Here is a 12,184-nt window from a genome sequence, read left to right as displayed (position 1 = left end):
TGAACGTCCTGTTCTAAAACCAGCCTATTCATCACCCAAATACTCTGATGTGATTTCATGATGGTTCTCCTGCTGTCACTCTGATTTGGCTTCATGCCCATGCTACATAGCACTTCGAGGTACAAAGTATTCAAGAAAAAAGGGCCTGCAGAAGAGGAGAGCATGACCAGTGCCAAGTGGGCTGAATAATTTGTCCCCATTTGCACCCCTCCCAAATACCCAAAACACCAGCTTTCAGCCTGCAAACACGGTGGTGAAGTTGGGAGGGACATTGTGGTTCAGCACATGGAGCAAGCCAGCACCCCATGGAAGAGCTAGCCAGGGCACATGTTGTTGAATGGGGAATGATGAATGATTTTGTGCTAGAAGAAGAACGAACGGCTCATTTTGGCAAGGTGGAAAGAAGTACAGAAATAATGGGGGGGGGAGAGAATCACAAATCCCTAATTTGAATGCAAGTCTTCATCATCCAACTCTAACACTACTAGCACTCCCCACTGGCTTTGGCTCTCTACTAATCCCTTACTTGATATGATTGTTGGGAGGATGGCTGGAATAAGAATTGTAAAGAACGTTGATAATTAAATCCCATTTTAATTATTCGAGGGGAAGTGGCACAGGGATGAAATAAGGGGTCGTTTAAGGCCAGGCAGGAGAACTTATTATTTATTTATTTGATTGATTGATTGATATACCACCCTTCTTAAAGTGGCTCAGGACACTTTACATTAAAATAAAATATATATAAAAATTAAAATCAAAAACCAATGAAAAACAGATTAAAATTACAAGTAAAACTAGTTAACATTAAAACAAGGAAGCTATTCACACATGCCACAAAAACCGGGCTAAGGAAGCCCAGCCGGGTTTTCGGTGCGTGTGTGTGTACTGCCGGGAGCTGTGTGACTCCCAGCAGTGGTGCAGCGGCTAGCCCACTTAGGGCACCCGCCGCTTAGCTCGGGTTTGGGGCACAAGGCCGCCCCAAAAGCGGGCTAAATGCTCCTGCGTTGGTGCCATGCTGCTTCGCGCAGCACCTACACAAGTAGTACACACTCCGGACCAGTGTTGGGAGGCTCCCCATAATGCACTGCACATTCATGCAGTGCATTACAGAAGCTCCGGGGGCCTCTACTCCCTGCTCCCAGCAGAAGCTGGCAATCGTCTGGGCAGCCGATCCGACCGCCCAGCAACATGGACGGGTTAGCCTGCGGGGGGAGGTAAGCTTTGCACAGCTTCCTCCCCTTGCCCTGCCCAAGCCCATTCACTAATCGTGAGACTGGGCTCTAGAGATCATCAAAAGCCAGGCTGGGTCTTTAAGGCTCTCCTGAAGGCCTCCAAGGCAGATAATCCTCTTATGTCCACAGGGAGTGCGTTCCACAACCCAGGGGCAACAACTGAGAAGGCCTGATCCCAGGTTGCTACCAGATGAACCAGTGGCACCCAAAGACGGACCCCTCCTGATGATCTCAATGAATACATCTGAAATCCCAGGTATCCAGCAGACCGTTACCAAAGACAGCTGGAGAGCAGGCAACAACTGATGCCTATCCCGCGTTTATAAACATTGCTCTTTGCGTCTCCTCCCCTCCCTCCCTCCCACACTTTTAATACCCCCAGCAGACTTCCCTAACATCCCCTAACTCAGCTGACAGCATAGTGAAGCAGGTTGCTGATTCAGCAGTGGAAATGCAGCACCACGCTTATTACCGCCTTGAATCGCCTCCCTGCTGGTATGCGTTATTAATAGCTGAATCTGAAATGTCTTTAGGCAGTCTGTTTTCTTGCATTTTTATTTCCAGCACTGTCTTTCTGCTTGCCCCCCGCCCTTCCCCTACTCAGCTCTGCTTTCCAAAACTTGCACAAACTGCCAAAGAATATTAACGATTCTTCCTGCAGGTTCCTGCCATACTATAGGTATGTATTTATTTATTGTATTTAGCACATTTCTATACCGCCTTATATGCAAATCTCTGGACAGTTCACAATCTAACACACAGCAATTAAAACATTAACACAATGCAAACAGTTAAAAATACAGATAAAAACTCTAAACCTTAAAACTTTAAAACTATAAATTAAAAGCCTGATTAAACAGGTATGTTTTCAGGTCCTTCTTAAAAACATCTAGAGAAGGGGAGGCTCTAATTTCATTAGAAAGCACATTTCAAAGTCCCAGGGCAACTTTAGGAAAGGCCTGGTTTTGAGTCACCACTAACCAAGTTGGTGACTACTGCAACCGGACCTCCCCTGATGATCTTAAGATTTGGTGGGGTTCATGAAGAAGACCATGACCTTGCAAGCCACAGAGCACCACAATCACAGTTCTCAAGGTGGCCATGTTGGGTTCCCAATCCACAGCTACGCATTTGCCTTTCATTGGGTAGTCACCCTTTACTCCAAGGGAGAAAAGATGAGCAGGGGGGAGTATATAAAGAAGAGGCTTACACAATTATGACCTGTTGTCAAGACGAAGAGTAAGGCCTCCCAAGCCACTCTGGACAAAACCCCAGATGAGGAGGAGGACCCTGATGAGGATGAGGACCCTGAACTACAGCCCTACCTGAAAGACTCAGGTCCCTCAGAGACCTCCAAGGACCCCGTGCACCAAGACTTCACCCACCCCTCCTTCGTAAGGCCAGAGGACACTGCCCTGTGCCATCAGACTCAGATTTCAAGGAATCTACATGCAAAACACAGTAACCACAGCCTTGCCAGAGGCGGGGGGGGGGGAGCAGATGAGGCCCCTTTAACAGTCCAAAGCCTGGCTCTGGGGGCCGAGCTACCTTCCATCAAATCTGAATAAAAGCTATACTGAATAAAAACCTGCAGTCTGCTGCAGGCTCAGGTGGAGCAACCGCTTATGTGGAGCTCTTCTCAGGTCTGCTTCTCTAGCCTGCCCTCTAGTTTCCAACCCGAAATGCTTTGTCTGCTCTGTCCAGTCCTCTGTACCTTTGATCACCACCTTGACTTTGGCCTCTCCGGCTCTGTTCCACCTAACCCACTGTACCTGCTGCTTCCCAGCTTGACCATAGACTGTCTGCCTGGCTGCTACCATGCCTCTCCCAGTACGACCAGCTCCACCTTTTTCCAGTGAGTGCCAACATAGACAACAGCACTGTCTAGAAAGAATGCGTCTGCTCAGCCCTCTTATAACCGTAGGGCTGAAATGCCAGCCCCGTTTTCTGCCGCATCCACAGGACAATTTCAGCGATGTTCAAAGAGTGAAGAGAATAAGGGTTTGCATGAGGATTTGATCATCATCATCATCTTTAATTAGGATTTCAGTTGAACAGTGAGATAAACTTCTCAATAGGAAGAGCAGCTCATCAATGCAATCAATTGCCTGGTAGGCTTTCGCTTGAGGAGGTCTTCAGGCACAGACAGGACAGCCAGCTGGTGGGGATGCTCTAGCTCTGGATTTCCTGCATCAAGCAAAGGGTTGGACTAGATGGCTTCCAAAAGCCCTCCAACTCTATGATGCCCAGGAGAAGACAACAAAGAAGAACTAACAGCCCCATTTTAAGCTTCAGGAAGATTACATGGGTCTCCATTCACTGCAAACATTTTGCAGAAACATCAACTCCCATTTGCTGCAGCCCTACGTCTATAACCATTTCAGGTTGCCAACATGTTGCTTATCTAGGAAGGTGCTGCCTTGGACAACTGCTCCATTACTAAAGCTCTTCGATCAGTGAGAAGAGCTTCTGGCAGGTCTGCGGAGATCCCCTCAGACAATCATGCCTGCAGACCTGGGCGGCTGGATCGGCTGCCCACACACAACTACCGGTGAGGGCTGTGGGGATCGGCAGCCCCCAGAAGTTCCAGGATGCCCCACGCAAGCACATGGGACATTCTGGAGAGACCCCCAGGGCCAGGAGGCTGGCTCCATTAACCTCATTTAAAGGGAGGGGGAATTAGGCGGGCTAGCCGCCTTGGGAGCACCGGGCTCGCCTGGTGGTTCCCACGATCAGTAGAAAGCAAGCTAGGCTCCCTTAGCCCACTTTCTACTGATCGTGGGAGTAGCTTCACTGTCTCCTCTGGCAGGGGTCCTCCCCAGGCCTGCTCTCTGCGGTCCTCTTAAAAAGCCAGGTGTTGAGCCAGGGACCTTCTTCACGGAGAGCACAAGCTCTTCCTCTGAGCGACAGTTCCTCCCCTTCGCTTCCCATCTTCTCCCTGGCTTCTATTTACCTCCCCGGCACTGACAGTGTTCTTTCACACCCTGTTATTAGCACACAAGAGCTTTCTTCACACCTTCCTTTAAAGACAGAATGATCATACTAATCAGGGCCTAGGTGGGGACCATTTATTATCTGCGCATTTCCAACCTTGAAGTGCCACAAAGGCATCTGTAGGAAGCGCCGGTCCTTAGCGCCAAGAAACCCACCTGATTGAATTATTACTGGCAGTTAAAACACCTGCATTGCAGTCGGCTTTAAAATGCAGTTCCAAACCCCCAAGGCAACTTTGTGACTCACGAATCAAATTGTTTCTCGGGTGCCTTTGTAGCCAGTTAAAGAGGACATGTGTGCTGAGTTTCCTCCCTCATTTCCTCGGTAATTTCATGACTTGACTTCGCCTCACCAACAAAAACACCTTGACAGGATCCGGAGAGGTGTGTGAAACATAAATATGCCAGACGTTGGCATGGAGTCGCTCAATGAGTTCTCCCAATTTTATCGGACCATATAATGTCTGCTTTGTTTTCTAGTTGAAGTGGAATTAATGGTTTTAGAGAGTGATATATGACAAATTTCCCACCAAGCTTTTCTTGATATTGCTTTTAAAAAAAACTTGTGTTTTTTGCAATTTGCTCAAAAGAGCTAAAAAATGTCTGATGGATAAAGTGCAAAGCTCCTCTTCTGCAAAACCTTCATCTAAGAATGAGAACAAGGCAAGTGATGTTGGGGAGGCCTAAAAGAGCAGAGATAACCAACTTCTGGTCTGCCAGTTCTCACTGAACTACAACTCCCATCATCCCCAGCTACAATGTATTGCATCTGGGGATGCTGGGAGTTGTAGCCCAGCAACATCTGGAGGACCACAGACTAGGAACCACTGTACCAGAGATAGGAACATGCTCAAGGGTGGCAATTCTTCCTAGGGAGTATGGGAGTTGTAGTTTCCTCTGCCTCCCAATACAGTTGAAGCATATACAGGAGCATCATTTCCAGATAAAGGGGGGGCAAAAAGACCTCTTGCTATCTCTAGCAAGCAATTCTTGCTACAGTATTACCTCCTTCCCCTACTCACGGGTATTTTTGCCTGGGAAGGGGAAAATTAGAAGGGCAGATTGGCTAATGATGGGAACAGGGATGGAATACCTTTTTATCTGGATGTAATTCAGAGGGGTGAGCCCCAGCACAAAATGGGGTGTGTCTAGGGATGAAAGAAAAATGTGAAGATAATTTCATGGTCATCCAAGGAGGTCATCCCCCAGTCTTTTCAAACTGGGGAAGTTGGCATTTTGACCTCTCCCAAGTTTAAATCCAGGCCCACCTGTAGCTGCGTTCTTTTTGGTCTGTACCTTTCTGTCCACACTGCTATTCAGGGCTCTGAAATAAGCTTCAGTGTGCAGTAAGCTTTGGCTGTAAACAGATAAGACTGACTGACAGAAATGTGAGGAATTCCTCAGCCGAAAGAAAGGATGACGAAACACAAAAGGAAAGGATGACACCAAAATATAACAGTGAATTCAACCAATCCCAACCGCAGTGTCATTCCTTGACATGTGGAGATGTAGAACAATAACATCCATTCTTAAAAGCACACCTGTCATAACAGCTATTTACGATAAGAAACAGAACACACAATGCTAACCAGTTCTATGACTATTATTTCCAGGCTCCACAGTAGGGATAAGACCAAAATGTCTGTCAATATCATAGGAACATAGGAAGCTGCCATATACTGAGCCAGACCCTTGGTCTATCTAGCTCAGTATTGTCTACACAGACTGGCAGCGGCTTCTCCAAGGCTGCAGGCAGGAGTCTCTCTCAGCTCTATCTTGGAGATGCTGACAGGGAGGGAACTTGGAACCTTCTGCTCTTCCCAGAGCAGCTCCATCCCCTGAGGGGAATCTCTTCCAGTGCTCACACTTCTAGTCTCCCATTCAGATGCAACCAGGGCAGACCCTGCTTAGCTAAGGGGACAAGTCATGCTTGCTACCACAAGACCAGCTCTCCTCTCAATTCCTTTTTGTGGGCATCATCAGTGTGATGTGGACGAGAGCTGGTCTTGTGCAAGCAAGCATGAATTGTCCCCTTTGCTAAGCAGGGAGGCTGTTCTCACACACACACACACACACACACACACACACACACACACACACACACACACACACACACACACCAAAGACCGGGCCTAGCTGCCTAAGCCTGATCTTTGCTGTGCATGTAAACTGCCAGGAGCTGTACGGTTCCTGGCGGTGGCATGGTGGCAAAGCCACTTAGGAAGCCCGCCACTTAGTCAGACTTACGGGCACAAGGGTGTCCTTAAACCAGGCTAACTGATCGTGTGCCAGTGCCACACAGCACCCACACCCCAGCAGCCTCCCGGCCAGTGTCAATAAAATCCCAATACTTCGGGCGTCCCAGCCCCCGAACCTCCATGCTGCCAGGAGAAGCTGGTAGGGGTGTGCACGGAACCAGCTGGCCTGGTTCGGTTCGAGTCCGGACTGGACTCAAACCTGACCGGCCAAGTTCAGCCCGGCCCCCATCGAACTCCCCCCACCCGGTCCAGTCCAACCCCGAACCTCCAGACCGAACCCCCTGCCCCTGAACCAGTCCACACATCCTTAGCAGCCGGCAGTCATCCAGGCAGGCAATCCGCCACCCAGCAATGGCAGGGAGATCATCTGCAGGGGAGGTAAACATTTTGAAGCTTCCTCCCCTCGCCCCTTTTGAGCCCTTTCTCCTGATCATGAGAAAGAGCTCAGGTCTACCCTGGTTGGCTTTTGAAAGGGGAGACTCCATGTGTGAGAAAAGTAAGATATTCCCCTTCCCACTCTTGGAGAAGCCGCAGTGGGTCTGTAGTGCAGACAGTACTGAGTTAGATGGACCAAAGGTCTGACTCAGTATAAGGCAGATTCCTATATTCCTGCGTATGGAAAGACCAGTATTCAGCAGGTACCCCAGAGACACCATTAATCTGTCAAGGATTCCTGAACTTGAATCCGAAACAAAGGCTGAAACCTACTCTGTGTACTCCTGTGCATGCTCAGCCCTCCTCAGACCCAGCAGGAAATAAAGGTGCACAACATCAGATCCTACCAGGCAGCATAAAGCCTCTGGACTGGCTAAGCACTACAGCCCTGTTCACATGTTATGTTCAACACATGTACAGTGTACACATATACAGTTCTGTATAGACATAATTATTCACATGTCATGTTCAACACATGTATAGTAGTTCACTTCCCATCTGTACTCTGCATTTGAGGGTGGGGTGGCTGTACCCTGGTTCAAATTTAAATGTGAACACCTCTACAGTCATTCACACAAAACAGGTACATGTGTACAGACACCTGAATACATCATGTACAGCATAAATATCTCAATAAGGATTAGGAATCTTGGCCGGGTCAACACGTGCAGTTTGCTGTAGCTTTCAGTTCCTTTAGTTCCTTTGCATCTCTTTTGCCCTTGGCATCATATATGTTGTGCATTGATTAAAAAAAACCTGCAAAAATAAATACATCTTGATGTGATTGTACCTATGGTTGCTTTTGTGTGGTGTTTTACCAGTGTGCAAACACTATCCTGCACTTTGGGAAAATGTCACACACACACATTCTATAATCAAACTGTGTGTATGAGGTATTTTATCTGCTTGTTTTGCAGTGTTTCATCTGTGCACATAACAGCACAAGCACAGTGGCAGAACATTTCCCAGAGAAAAGGAGGACACAGTCATGCACAGAGTCACGGGGAGATGGCTTTTTGGTGGGATTTTGTCAACGCACACCTTGGTGATACAGAATGGGGGAAAGACACAAATGAATTGCAGGAACTGACTTTTGTCACAAACTATGCAGGATCAGGCCCACTACCCATGTAGTCCAGCATCCTGTTTCCCACAGTGGCCCACCAGATGCCTCTGAGAAGCCCACAAGGAGGACACGAAGGCCTGCCCCCTCTCCTTCTGTTGCTCCCCTACAACTGGTATTTAGAGACATCTCACTTCTGAGCCTGGAGGTAGCCTACTGCTCTCAGCACCAGAAGCCATTAATAAACCTGTCCTCCATGGATGTGTCCTCAGGCACCATGAAAAGAGCCTGGAAGCTTCAACGAAGCCATCACAGCTAGGTGAAAATGGGATGCAATATAGATGCTGTAGGTGTGTGTGTGTCTAACAGATCTCTTGAAATTACAACTAAATGAGCATCTTGGCTCGTGGAAAAGGCCAGAAGCCACTGCTTCATGACTGCTAGTATTTCAGGAGGTTGCCGTGACTGACGTTGTGATAATTAATGATCCTGTATTGCTCCTGTAATGAACATCTTGGCTTGGGAAGATTAAAAGGAAAAGTGGAGTTAATGAGGACAGCATTTTTATTTTATTCAAATCCTTTCTTGGAGACTCTGCTTCTGTTTGTGATGGATATTAGCAATAAAACCGCCCTTTCTTTCCTTTGCTCATTTTGGTTCAGCTAGGCCTAGAGACGATGGCCAACCTGTAACCTTTTTTATGAACCTTTGCTCCTGCAACTCAGTGTTTTCAAAGATGCTTACGTGAGAGCTGGATGTTTCACAGGATTTTTTTAAAGGATCTATCTAAGTTTGCTCTGGCTTCTCAAACAAATAATAATAATTCTAATAAGGATTAGTGAAGGAAGCTAAGGGGATTAATTGTAAATTTGAGCTAAGAGTAACAATAGATCAAAGAAGTAGTAGTAAACAAATGTTCTCGTGTTGGTTTCATGTAAACAAACGTTTTTGAACACTGCCCACAGCCTTTGGATGGATAGGGCAGTATGGAAATGAAATGAAAATAAACACTAGTTGAGGCTATTCACATGATGTGAGAAAATCGGGCTAGCAGAGGCTAGCCCGATTTCCTCCCATCGTGTGAACCACCGAGCTCGGCTGTGGGCCTGGTGGTTCGTAAGTGGGTCACCCGCTAAAGTACCCCTCCCCTTAAACTGGGTTTGCTGAGCGAGTGCTCCGCAAACCTGTTTTATTAAATCGTCAGTTGCCGCGGCTTCGAGCTGTGGCAACTCACGAGTAGACCCCCAACCGGGAGGCTGAAAAGCATCTCTCCAGCATGCCCTGCGTACTCATGCAGGGCATGCTGGAGCTTCTGGGGGCTACGTGGCCCCCGATCCTCCCAGCCCACACCTGCTCCGAAACAGAGCCGGCAGTGCATGTGTGGCCGATCCGGCTGCCCAGGGCTGCCACCCTGCTCGTGTGCGGGGAGAGCGGACTAAGCCCACTCTCCCCGCTAACCCCCTAGAGGTTCTTCTCACGGATCGTGAGAAGAGCCTCGTTGCCTATTAAGAGAGCATTGGAATGCTGACGCGTTTCTCTAAGCTACAGTTTTGTATAATCATGAGAAATCCTAGGATTAAAAAAAAAGAGGAGATCCAAATCCAGAGTCAGGTTGCCTTAGGGCTACCTCACTTGACTCTTTTCTTAGGAACACAGGAACACACTAAGTTGCCATATACCGAGTCAGACCATTGGTCCATCTAGCTCGGTACTGTCTACACAGACTGGCAGCAGCTTCTCCAAGGTTCCAGGCAGGAGTCTCTCCCAGCCCTATCTTGGAGATGCTTCCAGGGAGGGAACTTGAACTTTCTGCATGCAAAGCAGATGCTCTTGCATCTGCAGAATGTACTAAAATGAATGACAAGGAATGCCCACTGAAAAGCCCTGGTCCCATGGAATGCATTGAATCTCCAAATGGCCAATGTCCTTTCAGAAATTCCCTGCATTCCTATGGCCCTTTGGAAGGAGGAACATAGAATGTTGCCTTCTACTGAGTCAGACCATTGGTCCAGTTGCTTGGTATTGTCTACGCAGACTGCTTTCTGGAATGGACCATTGTTTAAATACAGTTGGACTTGGAATGTTTTTTATTTTAATTTTTCTTCTATACTTCCTGTCCCCTATTGCTGCCTTCAGCAATCTCGCTAACTCTAGAGTTGAGGCAGAAATGAGGGGAAGGGGTTTCCTCAGGCATATGGAGGGAGCCAACCTGACCAACTAGCAGTTCTGGAGCCAGAGAAAGAGAAAGAAAATGGTTTTTTTTTTAACATTTACACTGTAGCCACAATACCTGGAGAGAAGCACCAGAGAAAAGGGTACAATTTGTTAAAGCAATTTTCCTGCTCAAGCTCCTTGACATTTTGTATCCAGGATATTACTTTTCCTATATTCTGGACAGGGCATTTGATTCCTAGACTGTCCAGATCAATCCTGGACATGTGGCAATCCTAGGTACACCCTATAAGTAAGGGGCAAATAAAAATTACTTAAAGGATGTGATTGGAGCCGGTATGCTTGGGTTTTTTAAATTCAATAAATAACAGCTGTATTGTTCCGCTCATGGATCAGGACTGTGGCATACGGGGAGGGAAGTTTAACACTGTCACCACAGACCAAGGCCTTATTGTTTCCTGTTCTTTGCCTTGGAAAAAACCTCCCATTGCAGAATACCTGGGATTGGGAACTCTTGTGTTGCAAGAGGTGAAACAGGGGAGTAGGGATTTCTAGCCAGAATTCTTTGCAACTAGACACATATCTATGCTTCCAGTGTGTAAGCTGTATTTACTCATATAGACATCAAGATAACATTCTTATTGATTCTTACCACAGAAAGCAACATAACTGCAAAGACACAAGTTTTCCAGTAGATGGTCATCTTGACAACTGATCAGTCTGAGGTCTTCAAAGAGGAGAATTTAAAGCTTTTGCTTTGCCTGCAGTGCAAGATGCCGACAAATCTCAAATCTGGTCTCTTCAAATTTCTGCAGAAGAAGGAAAAAGAAAACTTATAAACAAGGCAAGAAGGTAAACAAGTCCTATAGTACAGTGAAAACAAAGGTGTTAGCAGTGCAGTGTTCATAAATGCTCAGCCTGTGTGAGAGAAATGCAATGTCATTCATTTGTTTATATATTTATCTAACAAATTTGTTCACCGCCCCAAACTTCCATGTCTGGGTGGTTTACAATAATATAAAACAAATTAAAACACAGAAAATAAAAAACCTTAAAACAATTTAAAACCACAGTCAAATTTTAAAAGCTTGGGTGAAGAGATAAGTCTTTATGTACTTTTTTAAAGTTGTCAAGAGATGGGGAGGCTTTTATTTCTGCAGGGAGCGCATTCCAGAAGCTAAAATAAAAATCTCACTCATGATCGGGGGGAAAAGTCTTATTAGTAGGAAGGAAGGAAGAAGAGGCAGAGTGTTATGAGCAAGCTTTTGCCTTACAAATGTTACGGGTGAGAGGAGAGGAACAGATGTGGGATTCTTGCTTTCCTTCAGATTTTGTACAGTAAAAAGAAACACTTCAACACTAACTTGCTATTAAACCAAGATTAAGATCTTAGTGGGAACTGAGATTTTTATTCACCACAACTGTATACAAATTGTATATGCATGTCTTTATTGAATATATTTGCATCTCTTTCTCAAGGTGGCATGTATGGGAGTATTCCTTATTTTATCCTTGTAACTAACTCAGTAAAGTAAGTTAAGATGGAAGAAGTAAATTTATTTATTAGGGAGGGGTTTTTTTGTTTTTTGTTTTGGTAATTCTAGCCCACCCTGTGCATTAAATACCACACCTCCCCTGCCTCTGGATTTGCAGATTTGTGAGAGCAAACTGGTGCTGTCTAGTGGGGTAGATTTGACCTTCAGACCTTTTCAGGCTAATCCTGACCTGCTCCTCTACACCAGGGGTTCCCAACCTGCGGTACTCCAGATGTTGCTGAATGAATTACAACTCCCATCATCCCAATTTATTGTGGTGGGGGTGATGGGAGTTGTAGTTCAGCAACATCTAGAGTACCACAGGTTGGGAACCCCTGCTCTACACTGGCTCGGAGCTAAAACAGACAGCATAGAGAATTGGTGGTCAGATCTCTGGGATCTCTGCTGAGATAAGGATCGAAGAGTGCCCCTGCCCATGGACAGCTCTGAGGGCCAGCAGGATCACAGTGCCAAGCCGGATCACAGGAGCTGG

The 12,184-nt window shown here is 46.6% G+C and overlaps 1 protein-coding gene across 5 annotated transcripts in view; it reads right to left on the bottom strand.

Annotated features, from left to right (window-relative positions):
- The window catches only part of ADCYAP1R1 (ADCYAP receptor type I), a 183,336-nt gene that overhangs the window by 117,620 nt on the left and 53,532 nt on the right, over nt 1-12,184 (bottom strand). For all 5 annotated transcript variants that reach the window (XM_053260572.1, XM_053260570.1, XM_053260571.1 and 2 more), the window contains exon 2: nt 10,809-10,965. In XM_053260572.1, coding sequence (XP_053116547.1) covers nt 10,809-10,859 — 51 coding nt within the window. In that variant the 5' untranslated portion in view covers nt 10,860-10,965. The remainder of the gene's footprint in view (nt 1-10,808; nt 10,966-12,184) is intronic.

This window comes from Hemicordylus capensis, chromosome 6 (assembly GCF_027244095.1).
Source record: "Hemicordylus capensis ecotype Gifberg chromosome 6, rHemCap1.1.pri, whole genome shotgun sequence".
Lineage (NCBI taxonomy): Eukaryota > Metazoa > Chordata > Lepidosauria > Squamata > Cordylidae > Hemicordylus > Hemicordylus capensis.
This window is presented reverse-complemented; position numbering and strand designations above follow the sequence as displayed.